The sequence below is a fragment of the Corvus moneduloides genome, chromosome 7 (genome assembly GCF_009650955.1).
Source record: "Corvus moneduloides isolate bCorMon1 chromosome 7, bCorMon1.pri, whole genome shotgun sequence".
NCBI classification, from domain to species: Eukaryota; Metazoa; Chordata; class Aves; order Passeriformes; family Corvidae; genus Corvus; species Corvus moneduloides.
In genome coordinates, this window is record NC_045482.1 from 19,163,925 (window position 1) to 19,186,325 (window position 22,401).

A 22,401-nucleotide genomic window follows, 5' to 3' on the forward strand; every position below is an offset into this window, starting at 1 on the left:
CTATGCAGGAGCTGAAAGGGATGTGGCTGCCAGCTCTGGGAGCGTGTGGTGTGTGTTGGCCCTTCTGGCGGTGGTAGCTCCTGCTGGGCACAGGCAGGTCGAGGAAGGCAGCCTCCAGCTCAGCCTGTTTGTTCTTCGGGAAACTGCTGTTGGTGAAACTTTCTCCTTACTGATGGTTTTTTTTTCAGTTGGCTGTGACTACTGCTTAAGTTTCAGCCATGCTTTTGTCACTGAGATAGTGCTGAAGCAGCAGGCTGGGGTCAGGAATGAGGTGCATGTGGTAGATATCCCTGTGCACCTGGAGACTCGTCAGTGCCTTTACCGTGTTTAACTGTAAGGCACGGGACTCGTTTGTATTTTCTTACTGATGGAGGTAAGCCTCGTCTGGTTCTGGGTCCTCTCTAAGTCCATCATATGTTTGGTGATAGATGTATTCATTTTAAAGCATTTTCCATGAGGTTAGCTGGTGCTTAGTTACCCCAAAGTGGATCAGTTGTGTGATCTGTGCACCAGATAAAAGATATCCCGATTTGTCAGATGTTGGTAAGGTGTGCTGCTGCCTCCCGGTAGCGTGGTCTGTTCTATCTCTATCAAGTTGGCTGCAGGAACTAGGCTCCACAAAGCCCACTTTAACCATCCAAGGGGTTTCATGGTACTCCCCTGCCTCTGGTGTGAGCTATTTTAAGGAGGAATCCTGCTTTATCTCCTGTCAGATGGGGAGGAGAGGTTGGATCACACTTGGTTTTGCTAAAATTATGCCTGCAGTGGTCCACAGAAGACAGTGTAACATCCTTAGCCCTTAAGAATAAAAGGGCAGTAGTACTATGAGTGTTCAGGTGCTTCTACGTGGTGCATGATGATAGTTACAGATAAGCATTTTTACTGGTATCTTGAATTATGTTTTGAACATATACCTGAAAATATTATTTTGTTTCTCAGGTTGTGATATCAAAGAATTATAACTCTGCTCTTTCCTAATTTCTGGTTGCCCCTAGGGATTTAACTGCGTTTACGTTTTGAAGTTTTATTCATGTCATTGCAGACTGTTCGCTTAGCCAGCAAGATGGGCAGTTCTTAGGAAGGGACCGAGTTGAAAGGGATGAAAGTCCCTTCTTTTTTTTTTCTTCTAAAACTTGAATGAAAGTGATAGTATAGCAGAAAAGAAAGCTGGTTTAAAATTAGATGATGAGCTTTGGATAGGAGAAATGGCTGTAATGCAAATTTCTTTAATGATAATGCTGAGCAACACTAAAACTGAATTTTTGACAGATGATTACATAGGATGTTTCTTTGTGTGTGAACTGAGTTGGTTTTAAATTTTAAAAATGTTCAGTACTCGAAGTTGCAACTGAATTCAGAGTATACTCTTGGTATCAACAGGCTTTGTAGCTGTCCTGTAAGAAGAATGAGTAAAAAGCTTGAAATATTTCCCCCCGTAGCCTTAAACTTAATTTTTTTATTGATCCGTGTGTCATTTCATAGAAGTCTCTTTTTTTTTTTCTCTATCTGTAGAATGGGAACAATGCTGCAAGGTCCCAGAAAAATGTAGGTGTAGTCATTAACATGTCAGCTCTGTGTGCGTGTAATTTGTCAAGCCGTGTTCTGAGAGTCTCCTCCCTACAAGGGACTTTCAGGAAATGAGTTTTCCCCTGTTCAGTGAAACTTGGATTGGTTGAGATGTAAATTAAAACAAAACACCAACCAACCAAGGTTTGGTTCCAACCTGGAGGAACGGTAGGTAGTTGCGAAATTCTCTGAGCACCACCTAGAAAGGGTACCTCCAAGAGAAAACAGTGAGCCATCTCACAGGTAGCATGGCCTGCTCAGCAGAGGGGACAGGATCCCTGTTGCACGAGCTGTGTGGTGGTTTGTGGTGAATCTTGTGATTCTGCAGTCTAAATATATTAATACATGCTATGTTATTTTTGTTTCAGTTTTTTGTAGTTTCTATGCTGTGTGGGCCATACAGGTATTTTGAAAAAGGAGGAAATTGATGATGTTACTGGAGGTTAATACCTTTTTCTTAAAATGGTGTAGTACAAAAGCAAAAATATTTCATGTATCTTGTAATTACAGTTAGTAGTGAATTTACTGTCAAGTTTAATCTTAGAAGTGTAATGAACTTTTTTCATGTTGGATGTTAAAACTGTATGGAGGCTGATGTTCTAGTTGATCACATTGTAATAAGTGAAATAGATGAATATATTTGGAAAGACCTATGATTTTCTTTTTTAAAGTTTCTTATTTATAACATGTTCCTCGCCATGTAACAGCAAGAACAATATAGATTAAGAGTTACATACTGTGGTCAGTAGTTTGTCCTGTGTGCTCCAGGGAACAGAGCACTTGCCTTGAGGGTCAGTGGGCTGCCTGTACTCGGGAGATTTTGAAGATCATGAGGGTAGAAATGGCAGTAGGAGCTACAGAAGTAAGGAGATTAGAAAGTTCAGGGAATTAACAACTGAAATACACTTCTATTGACACAAATGCAGCTTTCAAATACTAAATGACTGATATTGTAACTCAGAAAAATAAATTTGTTCCATTCAGTTGTTGAGGGGTTTTGGCCTGCCTGTCTACCTTATGGGTAAGTTCAAAAAAATTTATTTGTGGAAAAGCTGCACATCTTGTATTTCTTCCTTCATAGTTTACTTTTTCTGAGGAGGGTGACAACCAAAAGCCCTATGGGAAAGAGACATTGCTTGCTCTGTTCCTGCTCGATAGGTGACCTCTGCTTTTAACTTCCTTTCCACTCCTCCTTCAGATAGCAGAAGCTACTGTTTATTTTTGATATGTACAAAAGGCCTGTGCCATTTTAAATTCTTGCAGAACAGCCATTTTGTGGACTAGAGTGTTTAGAGCTCTCGATTTGCTTCCTTATAACTGAATGCTGCAAATAAAATTTGCTGTACTTTCTGGTATTTCTCTAGGTAGATGTTTCTTCTTCAGGACTGCTCCTGGCTTTTAGTCCTTCTCAGCATAGAAATAAATGGAGGGATGAAATGTAGTGAGCCTTTTGTTCAGAGTGGGATGCATTTGAGACTATCACAAAACTGGTGTTATCTTGTGACCTGTTAGTCTGCATCTCCAACAAGTGACCCATGAACTTGCAGTGTGCTTCTCCTGCTTGCTGCCTCTTCCCCAAGGGGACAGGGAGCGTCTGGTTTTGCAGCAAATGAAGCTGAAATGGGCAAATTCTGCTGCTCTTTCTGTTTGGATACCTTTTACAGAGTTGCCTGGAAGCAAGAGTAATTGCTGCACATTTCTCTACATAGATGAAGAGGGAGATGTAGAGATAGGCAGGCAGCACGTCACCTGCATATGTGCAGCCCAGGCTGTTAGTTTTTATCTCTCTTGACATAATGTTGTGTTCGAGGCAGATGTTTGCTACGTAGACAGGCAGTCTTTTAGTGTTCTGCCACAGATGTCTTGTATAGCTTTGGCCAAGACAGTAGGTACTTTCTGTAAAATAAATAGGTTTTTCTTACGTTATAGGGGGATTGTAAGCATAAACGTGTCTGTGTATTGTATATCTGTTTATTGTAGCATGAGTAGTACCGTGTAATACATCAACATTGATACTACTCTATAGGACAGTAGCAAGGAGTTGTTTTACTTTTGATTGACAAAGGCAACCCAAAGGGGTGCCATTATATTTTCTTTCAACTTCTAACTTTGTAGCATACAGTCATAAAGCAATGTATTTAGTGCCAGAACACTGATTTTAACTCTGAAGAAAGGTTACTGCTTTTGACCTTATAACTGTGTAATAAATCTTCCCTTTCCAGAAGAAAGCTACATGGAACCTAGATAGGATTGTTTAAGGCTTTTTGAGAGATTTTAGAGATGTTAGGATCACATTTATGCATGCACAGTCTATTGTGATCAGAGATGGCAAGAAACATGAGGTGGATGTGTTAGTTGGCTATCCAGTTGCTGCCAGAACTGACAGTTGTCTGGAGCAAAACTTTATTAAAAGCACTTTAAAAGAGGGCTTTGTATCTCTGATTATTCTGTCACTGTAGCAGACGTTCAAATCAGATGCTGTCATTAAAAGCAAGTTTTACTGAAGATGCATTTATTTTTCAGTATATATTTGTTCTAAATGCTTAGAGCAGTACTTTAGATGGTGAGAGTCAACTAGTCAATAAACCTGGTCTCTGGTATCACTTTCTTTAGCAGTGAAGAGTGCAAAATGGTCAGTGAGGACTGTGTTAACAAATCTATTTGTTTTTTTGGAACATTCTGGCTCTGGCAGTTTGCTATTAAGTGGTAGAGGTAGGTGGTGTTGAAAAACCACCAGTATCCTTCTGCCAAATCAGAACGTGCTCCTCGCTTACTCTTGGCAGTTCAGGATAAGAGAACAGTTGCAAGTGAGGAATCCAGACCTTTTAAAAAAGCAAGTAAATGTGACACTTGGGATTATATAGCATCAAGTTTCAGAGGCATGAATACCATTTCTTGTAGTGAACATGTTCAGGATATCGCCTGTGTAGTTTGTATATGTTCAGAGTGTTGACTTGTCAGGCTCGTTCTGCATGTGGTATTCTAGCCAACAACTTGAAATATCTGGTTTTAGCAAATTTTTTATTATTTAAATTCCAAATTGTATGAGTTCAGAGTAAGTCTTATAAATTAGGGCATTTCCAGAAGGGATATTATTCACTGTTGTTACTTTCCCTTGGTGTATTTTTTGTAGTGGCTTTTCTGTGTTATTGATATAGGAGGGCTTTCGTGATGGGGAAAGATACTGCAGATTGGGATTTTGACATAGGAAGTACACACTGATGTTGCCTAACTCAATTCTGTTTATAAGAGCCTAGAAGGGATTACTGGACATGGAGAGGGATTTTGGATGTGGGGAATTATTCTTCCAAGTGGGCTGTTCTTCAGTGGGGCATAGCATGTGTTTCTGTTACAGTGCCCGTGAACTGATCTATTGAAGTCAGTAGTTAAGGTGTGCAAAGGAGAGGAGAGAATACAGTGATACCAGTCTTCAAAATGTAGCTTCCTAAGTGTCGTTGAGGGGTGTCAATTCCAGACAAACAGCCTTTGATCTATTAGTAATACAGAAATACAGAATCATCAAGGTTGGAAAAGACCTTCAAGGTCATCCAGTCCAACCATTAGCCTAGCACTATCATTGAAACCATTATATATCACCCAGATCCAGACACCTCTTAAACACCTCCAGGGCTGGTGCATCCACCACCTCCTTGGGCAAGTTATTCCAGTGCCTGACCACCCTAACAGTGAAAAAAACCTTTCTAATGTTTAATCTGAATTTCCCCTGTCTCAGCTTAAGGCCATTTCCTTGGGTCCTCTCACTGCAGGCACCGTCGAAGAGACCGGCCCCACCTCACTACAGCCTCCCTTGAGGAGGTTGTAGAGAGCGATGAGGTCCCTCATGAGCTTCCTTGAGACTTAAACAACTCGCTCAGCCATTCCACATAGCACATGTTTTCTACACCGTTCCCAAGCCTTGGTGCCGTTACTGGATGTGCTCCAGCACCTCAATGTCCTTTTTAAAGTGAGGGGCCCAGAACTGAACACAGTATTCAAGGTGTGGCCTCACAATTGCTGAGTATCGGGGGAAATACACTGCATGTTCTTTCAATTGTTCTTTTTCCCTTCATTCCCTTCATTCATCACATTAAGCATTATTCAACAGACTCAGGAAGGACCTTGTCGTGGTTCTGTTGCTCATAGCAGTATTTGCTATGCTAACGCTTCCTGTACACAATGAACATGGAGTTATAGTGAAAGTCTGGGAAATGGATAGATAGATACCACATTGAATGTTCTGTGCTATATCTTATCTTCTCTTTATTAGTTATTTCATACTTGCCAACTCCTATCACTAACACAAAAAACCCCCACACTGCAAAAATAATGGCATAATAATTTCTGGGGCAAGATGAGAAAAGTTTGATTGGTGAAGAATTCCTTCAGGAAAAGCCAGCAAAATGAAAAATCTGGCTAAAAACTGACCTATTATATGTTTTTGCATGCCAAATAAATCTAAATGTTGATTCATTTTCTGAATAATGAACAAAATTGAAATGAGATAGCATACCATTGTTACAATGAGTATTGCAAGAAAACTTAAGTAGTTTTCAGGCCATCAGCACCATTAATTTAGACTTCAGTCTTGAAAGCTGTTGTAGACATACAGGTTACCATTTTTTATGTTAGGATGTAATTTTTAAAGGTGCTCAGTCACTTGTTGCTTTTTTTTTTCCTTTTCAGGTCTTTCTATTACTTACATTACTGTTGGTCTTTCTTGGGTACTGTGCTGTACCTCAAACAGGTTGTATTTACACCTGTGCATTTGTTCGTGGAACCGAAGGAAAGTGCAATTTCTTGTATGCAATGCAATAGGGGAAATACTGTCATTCAGAAATTTCTGAGAGTTCTTCATTGCTTCAGGAGGCCCAAGCATTACTCTTGAGCCAGGTGTGGCTTTCAGGCAATTCAGTTGTACTTTCAGGGGATAGGACTGGTAGAGGGACTAGTCAGAAACAAGGCATTGCTGGATTGCCTAGGACATAGTTGCATGTCCAGTTACAGTAGAACAGACCCTGGGGATCTATTGTCCTCTCCGTTGTATGAATCACTTGCTCCCTGAGCTCTGAATGACCCACTCTGAGCTACCATCCTCGTGGCATATACCCACTTGCATGAGTATATGTTGTTGGTCTGTTGCCAAATTCAAGCATTGGTAGGCAACTTGTAAATTCATCTCTGCCTCTGCTGCCCGCAGCCATCTGACGAGACACATAATCCTCAAGAGATCCCTAGAATACAGCACCTAGCTGAAGGCTGGGAGAATTAAACGTTCTTAAATTGTTACCCACAAATGTCTCCTAGCTGGTCTGGAGTTGGCCCAAGTGCTTTATTCATAAGTCTTTCTTCAAGGTGTTGGCAGGGGTTCCCTCAGGAACATATTTCTCCATAATTCACTTCTCTTTTCCAGGTTGTTGGCCACGAAATTGAAATCCAAAAACTGGCAGCACAGACATGAAGTCTAAAGATCATTACGATTTTTTTTAACGTTAAAGAATTGATTTCTGTTGTAGAATGATTTGCAGAAAATTACTTATCTATCCAGCAGCCAGAGTTTTCTTTATTTTAGATCAAATTTCTGGACTGTTGAACTGTTGGGACAAGTGAAATAAACAACATTCAAGAGCTACAGTAATTTAAAAAAATTTCCAAAAGGAAACAGACTGCTGCATCTTGGGGAGAGAAGGGACATGGAATATTTTCCTGTTCTTTGGGCACCAGAAGAATTAATTTTGATTAACCTAGCAATGTATCCAAAATGCATTTCATTGTCAACTTTTTAGTTAATGGGAAATTGCTTAGAAGTTATTGTGTTAGGGGTTTTTTTTCTCCACATCAGATAAACCTTTAATTCTCTGCTTAGTATTTTAATAAGTTTTCATCCAGCAATTATAAAACTGTAATCAGCAGATATAAATTTATAATATTTGTCAAAAACTGCTGTCTTTTTGGGTTCATAGTAAAGATCTTTATTTTTCTCATACTTTCAGTTTTACCACAGTTGTGCTTTTTCAGGCCAAAATTTGGCAGTTAGATTATTCCCCTCCCACAGGTTTTATGTAGACCAAAGCCTGATCTGTCCGCTAATTATCTGTCTTTACTCCTCAGCCTCCCATCAGCAGTAGTTACCTCTCGCATGCCTGCATTCCTCTGCCTGTTCTTTTGGACAGTCTTTCTCATTTTAAGAGGATCAGTTTGGGGAATAAAAACTCGCTTTAGATTAATAAGAAAAGCCTGTTAAGTTCACCTAGGCACCTTAGCAATGGTAGGGGGGTGTCTGCTGTGTTATGTGCTTCAGTCTTCTCTGATGCTGAGAAATACTGCATTTTCACTGTGCTTTAAAATGACTCTTGATTAATTAAATGGATTCTGTTTTTTCCTTACCCTGGGCTTAGATATGTCTCTCTGTCATTAGGATTTTCTTATCTTTTACAATCTTTTTGAACAGCTAGTTTCGCTAGAACATCAGGATATATTTTTGTCCTTTCCTGTTTCATCTACTGCTACTGTTAGCTTCAGATACAGCTAAAGTTTTCAACTTGAATGTAGAACCCTGAAGTTTTTCATGTTACCTGTTGTTTGGAGGTAGTAGCTACACAGTCTTCCATAAAAGAAGTTAATCTTGTTCATTGGGAAGTCAGTGTTTTTAAGCATTTCTAAACTCCCAGGTTAAACTTGGTCATGAGTGATCTGTGGCTGTTTGTTAAGTATTTTGGATGATCTGTAACCTTGGGGCATTGGTAAGTAGTGTCCTCTAGGCTTTGGTTATGTAGCTATTGTCGGGACATAAATATAGTTCTGGGATTTTATTTTATTTGCTTCGCTTTAAATCTCAGAGATTGTCTGTTGCTCTCTGCCCTACTGACTGCTGATTTCGATTGAGTGGGACCTTCTTGACTTCAGGATTGTGATTCACTTTGGATGATGATGTACTTCAAAGCCTTCTGCTAAGAGTGGGCTGTATTTTTGCTGTTACCTTGAAATGGAACTCTTCTCAAATTAAAACTGCTTGGCTTTATGCCATTGTACTAGCATCTCAACTTGATTTCTTAGCACATTAGTCATTTTCAAGGCTGTTTTCAATTCTGTTCTCTGTGATTCCCAAAACACACAGTGGAAGAGAGACTATTCAAGACATGGTTTTGCAATACAGGTCAACTTTGTGACTTTTTGTATTTTGTTTTATTAATTTCTCAACCTCACTCCCCAAATGTTCTATTTTAAAGTGAACAGGTGTCATTTTTTCCAATTTAGAAATCAAGATTTGCATTCACTCCATACAGTTTGATATTGTAATGTATTCTGGTTTACCATGCTTTTTGCCTTGGTCAGACTTGTGTTTTAGTGCTTCCTCTATTCCTCGACTGACAACTTGTTCTGGGTTACTTTATTCTCTATTGGCATTTATAAGGCACTGAAAGTATAATCTGGAAGACACCTGGATCAATGTTTACCTAACTACATAATCGTTTATTATCAAATAGTTTGTTTTCTTGGAGGCAGAAATATTAACTTCATTACCATATTTTCCTGGAAATGAAAAAGTCCTTGCCAGTTGGTTCTGCAGTAAGGAAAACCCAGAATTTCAGAAAGCTAGGGAAGAAGAAAGAAGTTGCATAGTTCGGTTGGTTTGGTTTTGGTCTGGGTTGGTTTTTTTTCCCAAATGAAACAAGAGAAGAACTCAATTAAAAGGAAATACATGTGGATGCAGATACATATCTTCATGTGAAGAAAATGTGAAGAATGAAAAGTAGTTGTGTGGCCTCATTTTTAAGAGACTGCTTAAGGGTTTAAAAATCTGGGTTTAGTAATTTTCTGTAGTCTGTTCTGCATTTGGTATTTTAAAGCTTTCCTTTTACCTGCTGGTAAACGTGTATGCTAGAATGGCAACAGCTATCATACTCAATTGTTTTGAAGTTAAATTATTGGAGCATCAACATGGTAGGATAAATACATGTTTAGGATATTCCAAGTTGAAATTAACAGTTACTTAAGGACTTCAAGGATTGCATTGCAGTGCTGTTAAACAGTGGTTTCCATTCTTGGAATGGTTACCATGTTTCGGGTCTGGTTTGATGCCTTTAAAGGAATCTTGATGAAAAAACAGAAAAGGTTGTGGGGGCAAAAAGACCCCTACTTTCCAGGCTGCTTTTCCTGCTAGTGGAAATGCGTATACTGCCCCCCTGCCGCCTTTTTTGCCCCTCGCCCTTTTAGATGGATATTAGAATTACTGTTCTAAAGGATGCTACTGCCATTGAGGAAGACTACATGGTGCCAATATTATCAATGTTAATGTCAAATTTTCCTAAAAATATACTGGGCATAACTCTCATACTGTGTGTGTTGTCATAAAATCTGGGTGCCTACTAGGAGCACATCAGGAAATTCAATTTACATTTGGGCTATTGTTGAACTGTCTTTTTCTATTCAACAGATAAAGTCTCTGTGTTGAAGTATTTTGCTTTGGCATTAAAAGCTATATGCATATAAATGCCTTAAGGAAACCGGACCAAACTAGTTTGGCTTTCACTTAAGTGAAAGGTGGTTTGTGCTGGCCTTAAATCCAGGAGAAGGGGGCCTCAGTCTAATGTGGAGAGTTGTTCTAAGAAGAATCTGGCTTCTGCATAATGAACTTTATCTTCATTGTAGAAAGCTGACAATGTGTGAAGCTGTTGATCTTCATTTCAAAGCGGTAATTGATTGCCAGATAACAAGAGTCAATTCAGGGTAATAAGAGAGTCAAAGATAAATCCTGAGTTGTAGTACAAGAGTATCACAGAAGATGCAGTTTTAGAAGGTAAAGAATAATTGCAGCTGCAATTCTCTGCTAAACTTTTTCTCCTAAAAGATCAGTTTTATTGAGACCTGAGAAGTATTTGGTTATATAAGTGGATCATTTACAAGTATTTTTGTATTTGGGGGTGTGGAGCCTTGGGGTAGAGGTATAGTTGGACTTCATTGTTTTTTGGTCACTGGTTCTGAAGTGTTCTAACTACCGTGGAGAATCCTTTGAATGTTTACATCTCTGTTTTGCTAAGGCAGACTACGGTATAATTGATCATACCAAATGCCATGAAAAAGCTTGCAGATTGCTTCTCTGACTTATAACTTTGAATTTCGACATACCCCATTGCTAAAGAAATTCTCAGAGGAATTTGGAGTACTTTTTAAAAAAGTTCCTGCTAAAAGTGTCCCTTTCAGGACAAGGTATCTATATATTTTATACTAGTTTTTAGAGGGGAGGCTCTCTATGGGTCTGATAAATTAATGTGGAGGATACCACCACTCTCCAAAAATACAAAAGCGGGAAAGTGTTGGTAATTAAAAAAAAACCCAGAAAACGATCAGAAGGAGTATTCAGAATCTGTAGTGGTTACAACAAATAAAGAAGCATAGTTTTTTAGGAATCCTCTGTGAATTTCAGGTAACCTTCCAAGGCCTTCTTTGGAAGGTAGTAGAAGTTTTCAATGGCAGTGCGTGGTAGCAATGCCAGTCTTTCCTTCAGCATCGTGGTAAATATGCTGTAAGTACTTGTGTAATGTGATTGAATGTCCCTTCAATTAGTGAGTTGGCTTTCAGGTGTGGGAATGACTTAGTTCAAATAAGAAGTCTGGGTATATTTTCAGGTCTGTAAGTTATATCAGTCTTGTTGGTAGCAAGGCATTCTGTGAGCAGGAGAATTTATAAAGTCTAATGTTTTAAAAAAATTGTATGTCCCTTACCTTTAATATGTAATTTCTATAATTAAAAAAAAATTGTCCCTCACATGAAATGCCTTAAAGCTGACAGTACCTTTAAAAGTAGGTACTTGTGCTGAGAATGGAAGGATTGTACAGAGCTACTTCTTTCTGATAAAACAGCTGTGTGTTTGGATGTGAATAGTGTATTTTAAATTACAACACGAATGAGGAAGGTAGTTTTTGGGATCCTTCCTGGGATTTCTCTCTGTTGAAAGAAGGTTTGAATCCAGCTTTTCTGTCTTGTCCTTCAAATCACAAAGTAGCGGAGTGCGTGTTGCTTTTTGGTTTTGAGTATTTAACAATAATAAAACCCAAACCAAAATAAAACCCCCTAACATAATAGCAAAAAACCACTTCAACAGAAATAGTGAAGAGAATGCAGTGCGTTCATTGGTGTGTGTAGGCTCCAAAATCTGAGCAGAAAAAAAAGGGGTGTATTTTATCTGTGCTGTGGATTGCCCCTTTACCTGCTATGTCAGCATTCTGACCAGTGACTTAACCCAGGGATGCTGCTCTTTTAGTGTGTTAGTATCTAGACATGGTACATGAGACCTGCAGTACTTCAGATGAGCCTTAGCTATATCCACAGTGATTATTGCTTTCCCACATTTCATAAAACAAACAGTCTAAGGTATGGTGGTATCTATTTCTGTAATGTACACGTGGCTTTACATCAGTAATTTTAAGTGATTGCTGAACTTTTGTGGGCAGTGACTATCAAATAGGCTAATAAATCAAAATACTGCTAGACCTGCTTCATTAAACGGTTTACTTGGTAAACTGAAATGCTTGTTTTTAGACTGACATACACTTAGAAACTTCTACTGTTACACAGCAAAATAATAATAAACTTTCCTGACAAATCTGTTGTGATTAATTTCTTACACTTTTTCAGAGCAATACTTTCCCATTAAGATATAGATTACATACATCATACATACTAGGAAAGAGTTGCTGAACAAAGCTGCTTTAAAAAAAATACATATATATCTCCTTAATACACAGTCCATAAATGTAAGAAATATTTTTTGTGCATATGAGAAGTGTTCAATTTGTTACAGAAACCCTTGAAAGCAGTGTACAACTTAGGAAGCAAGAGTTTAAAGAGGATTCCCAATTGTTCTGCACTCAGCATACAGTACATACACAAGCAGTTTTTAACCCAGAGAGTTTACAATCTAAAGGATGTAGAAATTGGAGAAATTTTTACTAGGCAAGTTCAGAGGCAGCATTACAACTGCAGAGAAGGCAGCTGCAGTTTCAAGCTGTGTAATTCCCCAGCCTTGTTGGAAAAGAGTCCTCCAGATGTATATATGGCTGTGTTTGGGTGTAGTAACAAAATGTGGTATCTCCAACCTGCCACTCGCCGTTTGATTTTTCAAAAGAAGACTCTGCCACACATTTCCTGAATGTTTCCTTACCAGCTGTTTATGTCTTGGTGTGATTTTCTTCCATCAGAGGAGGTCCGTTACCAGTTCCCATGGTAAATGAGAGCTGACACCACACTTGCCATCATCTGCCTTCCTGTAGAAGCAGGAGCAACTTGAATTAGCCAAATAGCAGAACCAGTACTTCCCCTACCAGAGGGGCTAGCTCCATGGCCAGGAGTGGCCAAAATGTCAGGAACAGAAAGATCTGTCTAGGGCTTGAATGCTGAAGATTTTGAGATACTCAAGAGCCCTATAAGAAAGTGTCTTTTGACTTATTAATAGCGAGGGAAAAGCTATGTTGGTGAATTGGTTAGAATGTTTAGCTGATGGGTAGAGGTTTATAGCAGCAGTTAAACTTTGCAAACTAGTTTTCACAAAAACAGAATTCCAAAAGCTTTTTTTCATGGCACTATTCCTTTCTGAACTGCTGTGTTGTCCTGTGGGACTAAAAAGCACCAACTTGTTGTGTCTTAGTTGGAAAAAATTGAGGCTATTTTACTGTGTGGTACTTGAAGGATGTGCTATTACAATAGTGCATAAAGACTTCAACATGAAATATCTTATTTAAAATAAAGCAACTGAAATGTTTCCAATTGAAGATAAACTGAATGTTCAAGTAGTTGAAAAGATAAAAATGCAGAATGCAGTTTGTGTAAATATGGAAGACTTATTTGTCTACATCATCTTCCAGACTCATTAAACAGCCGTAAGTGATTTAAATACAAATTAGGAAGCTGCACATCATGTTGCAGCCTACTCATGTAGGCTGAGCTCATCAGAAACTCCTTTTGTTCCTCCATTTCCTTCCACCTTATTTTCCTTGCCGATGCCAGCAGCACTGCTTAACCCTATTTACAGGGCTCTGTCAAAGCCATCACCTCTGCAAGGGTCTCTGTTAGTCTTGGTTCCCTTTTTATTGCTGATCCTGCTCCTTCTGTCTGATCTTTGGACCTCCATATAACACTGCATTCCTTTGCATGTGTTGAGGACTGTGATCTACCTTCTGATTTTCCTTTTGTTTCCCCCTGTAATTCCTGCTTGTTGATCTTTGACATTGATAGTCTAACATTTAAATAACACAGAAAACAAGAGCATTGCAGAATGCATTGCAGAATTGGGAGGTTTTATGCTGGAAAATACTTTCTTCCTGTCAGCTAGTTTTTAATCTATAAATAATTGCCTGGTTGGCGTATTGCATACTGCAGACTCTGTGTCTTACACGCCTCTAACAGGTTCTAGTTTTCAACCAGAGTTGACGAGGCTATTCTGATATGCAGAACTTTCCATGAAATTTTTGCAATTCCTTGAGTGCTTTGGTTATTAGGTAGCAGATGGTGAGTCATTGTCAAGTTGAGGGTACAAATCTTTCCTTTGCATAGGCCAGCGGTATGTTTGGCTTGTTTGTAAAATATTCCACTGCAAATATTAGGAAATGTAATTAACTTATATATGTATTTTTTAGGAGCAATGGATGAACTTCATAGCCTGGACCCAAGAAGACAAGAATTGTTAGAGGCAAGATTCACAGGAGTAGTAAGTGGCAGCACTGGGAGTACTGGAAGTTGCAGTGTTGGAGCTAAAGTAAGTCCTAAAAGCAGTCATTCAGATCTGCCATCTTTGACATACTAATTTATCTCACACCATCTCATTTTCATATTGTCCATGTGATTTATTTATAAAAGCATTGGGTTGAAAGAGGCTCTCAGAAAAATCCTTCTTAGTTTGTTACTTTGCTTTGAGATCGGGTTGTTTATCCTTAACCTTTCTGTGATGTGGACATTGAGTTGTTCTTAAAAACACCGAAGAATGAGCTCATACAGGGTCTTCTGTGGTTTTGCTGTAGTGCGCATGTGATCAGAGATGGAAGATTTTCACAATATTTAGGTGGAGTTGTCCCTGCTGCAGATGAGCATCTACTTACAGTTCAGCTTGAAACAGACACAGAGAGATTGTTTTTAAGGTTAAACTTTTTTGAAGATTAATACATATAGATAAACAAATTATTTCAACATTTTTAGACATTTATATCAATTTCTCTTACTTTCATTGTAGACTTCCTGTCCTTTAGTACCTAAGCCAGGATGCAACACTTGGGGAAGAACCTTATGAACACTGAATAATTACCTTCCATGTTTTGTGTATTACCCTTCAGTTAATACATCTGCAGTATAAATTTGTTGCATATTCTATGTTGCATAGCTTCAGCTTCCAAGACTGATTTCTGCAATACTATTGCCTAGGCAGAAGTACTCCATTTTGTATTTGTGCATTTGAATGTTTGTTCTGCATCAAGTATAGTCCTTAATAACTGATACTAAAAAGGTGTAATACTAATTTTTTTAGGCACGTTTCCCTCATGACTAAATTACTTCTGAATTCTGTTTCCAAAGTGTTTGCAGTGTCCTCATATTTTAACTGCTTTACACAAACTTGTAGTATTTTTAGCTTCCTATGCTGTATTTTAGTTACTGGTATAGACAGAACAAAATACTTCCTGATAGCAGACATTGATGAAATTTCTGAAGACATGTGTGATATTGATGACTATTAACAAACTACACAGAATTGAAATTATTGTATAGTGATCTTGCATCATATCTTAATTGCTTTAGAAAGTGACATGAAGATAACTGTCAGAAAGCTGTAAAAAGGTGACATACTTGTTACTACCATTTAAACCAAGAAGTGAGTTAAATAGGGGAAGAAATGAGGTTGGACTGACACAGTGACGTTGATTTACTGTTTAATTATCTTCTCATTATGATTGTTAAGTTGTATATTTGCCATATTTATACTTGAAATTAAACACAATAATTCTGGTCCATCTTTGTTTATTTATTCCTTGGGTTCTCTAGTACTGCTTACTTCCCTAATTAATTAACTCATTTTAATAGCTCAGGTAGCTGCTTATCATTCAAATTACTATATCCTTTTTTGTTACTAGATCTGTACTTTTAGCTTCATTTAACTTTTAGCTTTTGATAAAACTGTTTTGGTCCCTTGCTTTATTGCAGATTTCCCTCCTCATAATCTGTCTACTGTTGTCTGTGTAATACGTTTTTTTTTAAAGGCATTATCAAGTTTCTTGGGGTTCCTCTTCTTTAAACTTTGATTCTCTGTGAGTCACTGCTTACCATTTCCATACGTCTGTTCAAATCTTTTTCTTGTTGTCTGTTGTTCAGCTGATTTCAGCTGTTAGCCAAATTACATTCCACTTTCACATTCTCAGTTTGTTCATCCAAGTTAGCCAGAAAAAGAAATTTAAAATAACTAATTTCCTTTTTCATTCTTCAATGGAAAAAATAACGTTTCTTGTTCCTGATGCATTCCAAGATCTGTATCTCATCCAGTTGGTTTCCAAATGGATATCTAGGTGAAGTGGGTTTTTTGAATACTATCAAGATGCTTTGATAAATGTTTGCAGAAGGTACTATTACCACTGTTTTCTGATAGATGCAGCTCCTCATCTAAGACAATGTTGTTCTTACCTTCTAGTCCTGTGATTTGTTACACCATCAGTAAAATGACAATTATATCAGTTTTGTTTGTATTTCTTTTATCTGTAACCATTCAGTATATCGATGCGGGTAACATAAAGTGTAGTAGCTGATCTGGGCTGTGTTTGGAGAAAAACACATTTTAAAAATACAGTCTTTAGTCTTGGTGGGAGATGTTCAGACAGGCTTATCTGATTCTTGTTAAAAAAACTGATAAAACCTTTTTGGTCTGATGTACAGAGGTAACTGGGAAAATGTGAGGTATAAATATAATATCCATTGGTCTGCCTTCACTTTGAAGGCCAAAATGAGAAACTTCTTTGTATACAAACCCAAATCCCCACGTACCAGATTATCATTTTCCTAAACTAGCAAGACAATACAGAGCTTGCAACTGCACTTAATGCTTATTTTTTGAAATATTCTAGGTCATTATATTCTTCTAGTAATTAAATTGAAATGGACTCTTATTTATTTGGAATACTCTTTTGAAAGGTTACCCTTATCAACTGTTCTGCTGAAGAGTTTTGGAATTTCTGGGGGAAAAAGCCCATCATGTTCAAGCTTTTTTAGTAAGCAAGGTTGGAAATACAAATGTAGGTTATTGAGATTGTCTTAGCTGACTCCGATGACCAGATACTGACACAGTGCAAGGAAGAACTATATATGGGCATTTCTGTACTGGAGACTGCCCTGGGGGTGAAAATACGCATGGAAATTTTGTGTGTTTAATTAACATTTCTCTGGAAATTTTAATTCGGAGATGATCTAGTTATTCAGAAGATATCACAGATGAGTATTGTCCTGCAAACTGATACAGGGCTGGAATTTAATGCTCGGGTGCAAACTGCTTTGGAACTAGTTTCACTTCAAAGTATTTGTTCTGCCTTCCTGTATAGAAGAGACCAGTCCATCAGTATAAGATTTTTGGTGGGCTTTTTTTTTAATAAAGGGACACTCAGTTGATGATGACTTATTAAAATGTCCTTGTGCCATGCTGTGTTCAAAAGATCTCTGAATAAATCAGTCTTAGTAAATTTATTAATAAATTTTGTAATTTGGGACTATTTCACTATTTGGGTTTTTTTTGTTGATGGTGGTTTTTTTTCTTCCCTCACTCCTGTAAATTTATTGCTTTGTAGGAAATAATTTGTTTTAAGAAGGTAGAATAATACTGTCAATAGGTTTTAATTTTCTCCAAGACAGACTGGACTATTGCAAAGATTATTTTTAAAATCTATTCCATGACAGAAAATTAAAACCTATTTTCATTAAAACCTCTTTTTCTTCCAAAATTGAAGAATTTTAGTAGTCCCCAGCACTTTCTTCATTGGTTTTGAATGTGCTAGGGTCTTACTTGGCTTAAAAGCAATAGAAATTCAGAATTTACTGTGCCCTGTCAAAATACCTGCCTCTCAAGCTTCTTATCCCCCTTGCAAGTCACAAGTGCTCTCTAGTCAATCAGTTTTTCCATGTGAGCATGAAATGACTGTTACTTGTTGTAACTGAGAGTGATAATAGTGGATTATGTTTTATAATTCTGTGTGTAATGTTGGGTATTTTATTTGTCTTGGTAGGCCTCCACAAATAACGAGAGTTCAAATCACAGCTTTGGAAGCTTGGGATCTTTAAGTGATAAAGAATCAGAGGTAAGTATATGGAGCAGATTCATTATTACCTCAGAATTTTAATGCTAACAAGTAATTTTTTTTATTCTACTTTGATGCCTTATTTTGTATAGAAGGTTTTAAAGTAAAATGCAGACAACTCAGATAGATAGGGAAGAGCATAAATTACTGAAAGACACCATCTTGGAAGAGGAACCATGACTGGAAGAAGCCAGTTTCTTTGGATTTTTGGTCATGAAACTAGCTGCTTCTCCTTCTCTATTTATGTAGTCATGGTCTGAGGATACATACAGCTTTTGGAGCTGAAAATGCTTAAATAGTTTGCTGTCTTTTGTTTCATAAGTGGTAAGTGTTTCATCAGCACAGATGACTTTGACTGGTCTTTGGATGAATCCCTGAAAGTACTCTAGAAACTCGTTTACCATGTTTTCTTCTAGAATACGGATTTATGCCAAGGACAGACAGTAGCCATCATCTTTATTTGTAAAAGCTGCAGTTGTCCCTGTGTATTTTTTTACCTGAATCCAGTTTGTAATCCAAAAAAAGGATTCATGCTTTTATTAGGTTTTAATGTACAGAGCTCAGACTTCCCTTGAGTAGAATATTTTCCTCAGTGATGAGCACTGACATAGTTGCAGTAGTGCTACAGTTATATTGTAGTATAAATAAATACTCTTAGAATTTACTTATTTTGGAGTTGGTGAGTCCCTCTGACAGTTTTGCCTCTGTGTGTTGCAGACTGTGTGGACAAGGTTATACCCATTGTAACCAAGGGTGGATTTCTAGCCTGGGCTGGACCCTGTGTGACAGTATGTCATGCTGGAGAGACAGTTGTTTGGAATGTGCTGTTGACATTATTTTCACATGTCAGAGCTTTGCTTTGGGGCCTAATTGTTCATTTGCTCAGTCACTACAAGATGCTTTTTACTGGTCTGCCCAGCAAGTAAATTTAATTGGTTCCCAAAGCTGATACCTTACAAATAAAAGTTCTGTATGTGTGCTTTGTTTTTCTCGTTGAAAAAATCTCTGCTATGTTTTTTTTCCCCCCTCACCTTTTCCAGCTGGATTATGCATTCAGCTGCATAGACTATTTTCTTAACCAGAAGATTCTGTCTGTCTGTTGTTTTTTTTCATGGCTTTTCCTAGAAATAATCAGGGCAGTGATGCAGTTCTGAAGTAGGTGTGGGAATAGAAATGTGCTGCAGTGGCCTGAAGGCTGTGATGCATTATTGCACTTCCTTGACAGAAAAACATGTCTATGAGTAGTTGAGTGATCTCAGAACACTGACTATATGTGTAATAAGTTTCCAGTGTAGGAAAATGTTATTTTACAGTTGTATGCATGAGATACAGAGGCAAAGCTTTTCCAAGGTGTCAGAGTTTGAAAGTCTCTGCACAGTGTTTTAACCTCAAGCCATGCTTGGTAGGGATAATATTTTTTCTTTTAAATATTCTAAGACTTGTATTCTAAAATAGAAATAGACTTATTTTTCAGAAATGTCCCTGCACAGAAGTCCAGTGCTCCGTTGCACAGTGAAAGATGAGTCTTAATGACATTGAGTAGTGAAATACAATTTCTGGACTCTTTTTCAGAAGTTGTTAGTAGTATTCACTTAAATTATAATTGTAATAGCAAGTATGTTAATAAATTTTTACAGTTCTTAAAACTACATCTGATTATTTATATGCTAAAGTACCATAAAAAGTAAGCTGTAGATCTTAGTATTGCAAAAAGGTTGTGGAATTGTTTTGTTAGTTTTTGTTTGTTTTAATAGTGTGACCTTGAAGGTTTCATAGTAATAGTGGTGGTAGTGTGGAAATAAGACGACTTGCTCATTGGGAAGCAGTGCTGTCATTTGATGTTGAGAGAGCACTGTTGTATTATAATAGGTTTTGGGAGTAAAAAAAAAAAGTAGATATGCCAATCTCAGAATCATTGAAATTAATTTCTAGCAAGAATGTAAATTTCTGATCAAACCGTGATGATACGTTCATGTCATTACTCTGTGCTTTCATCATGAAGTGGCACATTAAAAAACTATGAATGTGAAGAGAAGACTCGGGAAGCACAGTGAAATTGAGGGGAAAACTAGGATCAAGACCAAGATGTATGAGGCTGTGCTAATATGCCAGACTGTGTGTGACTTTAATATAACTTTACAATCTAGCATTGGATAACCTTAAAACTTTTATCTTGCTTATGAAATAGTAAGATTTTAATCTAAATCTTGGCTATATGTAAATACTTTGGAAGCTACAGAAAATAGCTTCAGTCTTCATTTACCAGGAGGATACTCCCCAGCCCCATTAGTCTTCAGTTTCTTGTAATTCATATGACTCCATTCATTAGGAAGGATTTTGGAGCACATTTTCTAGTGATTGATGTGTGCTGTACATTATCATGTGAATTTTGTGCTTAGAAAAGGGGAACATGACCTTGTTGAGTAACCTCATTAATAACCTCATTAGTGTGCTAGTACTTTCTAGTTTGGAAGGTTAAATTAAACACTGAAAGAAATCAGAAGAGCTTAAGGAAATAGACACTTATGAATTATTTGAGTTTTAAAACTATAAACCTCTTTAAATGGCTGGTTTTTAAATACGAGCCACAGCAGCTGGGAACTAGTTTTGGTGGGGGAAATCTTATGTGTTTTGTCATTAATTAGCTTTTAAAAGGTGTTTTGGGTTTGTTTTTTTGGTCTTTTGTTGGTTTGGTTTGGTTTTTTGGGGGTTTTTTTTGTTCAGTTTTGTTTGGGTTTTTTGTTGTTTTTGTCTTGGGGATTTTTTTTCCTTTTTGTTTTTTTTTTGCTTGATATGGTAGGTAAAAATGATTGCATTAGAATTTAACTGCAAAATTAAAAGTTGGAAAACAAGAATAACTTGAAAATGTTTGGTTAAGTAGTTTCAATTTAGTTTGTGGAAAGATAGCTTAATGTTACCTATTTAACTGGCAATAATTCCAAATTATTAAAGTAAAATTTCTAAGCTATGTTTTCTGCTTTTAGAATCAATAGTCTTGAGATAACTTCATTTCCAGGAATCTGTGTTATGTAGTTTGCTAATGTATGATAGCACTGTAAAAGATGCAGATATCAGTTGGATGAGTTTATTTAAAATAAAATACATTTAATTTGAACTTAGTTTATAGCCTGGTAATACAACAGTTACAGTTGTAAAACTTCCAAAGATATTTTTATGAAGCTCCACACAGAGTCAGAACACATAAAAAATACATGGTATCAGTAAGGAAGACCTTTCTTGTCTTGCTGGTTCTTTTTTAGACTAATAATTGTCTAGGGATCACAGGTAGCTTAAAGTGGTTCTTGCCAACATAAATACTGTTGGGTATTTGTAGTAAATTTATATTTGAGCATATCCACATAAAGATTTTGGAATTGAAATGTCCTTGAAATGATTTTTTGATGGTTGAAATTTGAATGTTGGTATAATATGCTGCATTAAGAAAGCATACTAGGAGCACCAAATGACAGATACAATAAAATGATAAAAAGATGGTATCATGAGAAAATGAAGCATCTTGTCACTGATCTCAAGTTTAGTCTAAGCAATTAGGGACCTTTGATTTATTGGTAAAATAGTACTGGTAAAATAGTTCATGTAATGTCTCCTATGCTTTCTCCAGTTATGTGTGAGGCACCACGAAGAATACCCAAAGAGCTGCAATGTGCTCTCCTTGAGCAAGAGCAGCTTGTATCATTTAACTTTAATAGGGGAGACTTAACTGGTTTGAATCCTCAGATCAAAGAGGAGCAAATATAATTTAGAGATGCTTCTGATCGCAGCCCTTTCTTGTTGTACATGCTGACTGTAATTTCTAGGTAACTGTATAGAAAAATTTATTCCAGAAATATTAACAGATTTGTATTTTTTCACTTACCATTGATGCTTTTCTTTTTTTTTCCTTGAGATTTCCAAGTGGATAGATATTAACATTTTGAGCAATTTTTGCTTTTTTTTTCCTCTTTTTCTATCTTTTAATTCTCAGCAGATTCTGGAAATCTGTACAGTTTTTATTAGTTTGGAAATATCTTTTGCACTTCTGAAAAAGTGTAACATTATTAGCTTCCTATTGAAGCACTAGTACTTTGTGTTTATGCTACAGCAGTTTGTAGAAAACACCATCAATAATCAGATTATTTCACTTAAGTATTAAGCTTTAAAACACCCACACTAAAATACAGAGATCTTGATAAAATACAGACATAAATGAAACAAAATTGGGTGTTCATAAACCCTGGAATGGATGTAAAGAAGTAATTGCTTAACAATTAATATGTAGAATTGCCTTTTGGGAACTAATTTAAGAACTACCTTCCTCTTTCTTAAATATCTCTTCTAGCTTACAGTTACCTGATTGACCAGAGATCATATTATCTAGTTTAACTATGATCTGAAATTACACCCCTGCTGAATTGTGAAATCATGTTTTATGGATGAGGATTTAAATTTATTTCACAATAATATAGCAATAATATAAATAAATAGAGCTTATGTTGCGTCATGTTCTTTTTGTTGTTTG

At 37.0% G+C, this 22,401-nt stretch overlaps 1 protein-coding gene across 2 annotated transcripts in view; it reads left to right on the forward strand.

Moving 5' to 3' along the window:
• The window catches only part of TLK1 (tousled like kinase 1), a 68,771-nt gene that overhangs the window by 11,833 nt on the left and 34,537 nt on the right, over positions 1-22,401 (forward strand). For both annotated transcript variants that reach the window (XM_032114177.1, XM_032114176.1), the window contains exons 2-3: positions 14,199-14,317; positions 17,811-17,882. In XM_032114177.1, coding sequence (XP_031970068.1) covers positions 14,204-14,317; positions 17,811-17,882 — 186 coding nt within the window. In that variant the 5' untranslated portion in view covers positions 14,199-14,203. The remainder of the gene's footprint in view (positions 1-14,198; positions 14,318-17,810; positions 17,883-22,401) is intronic.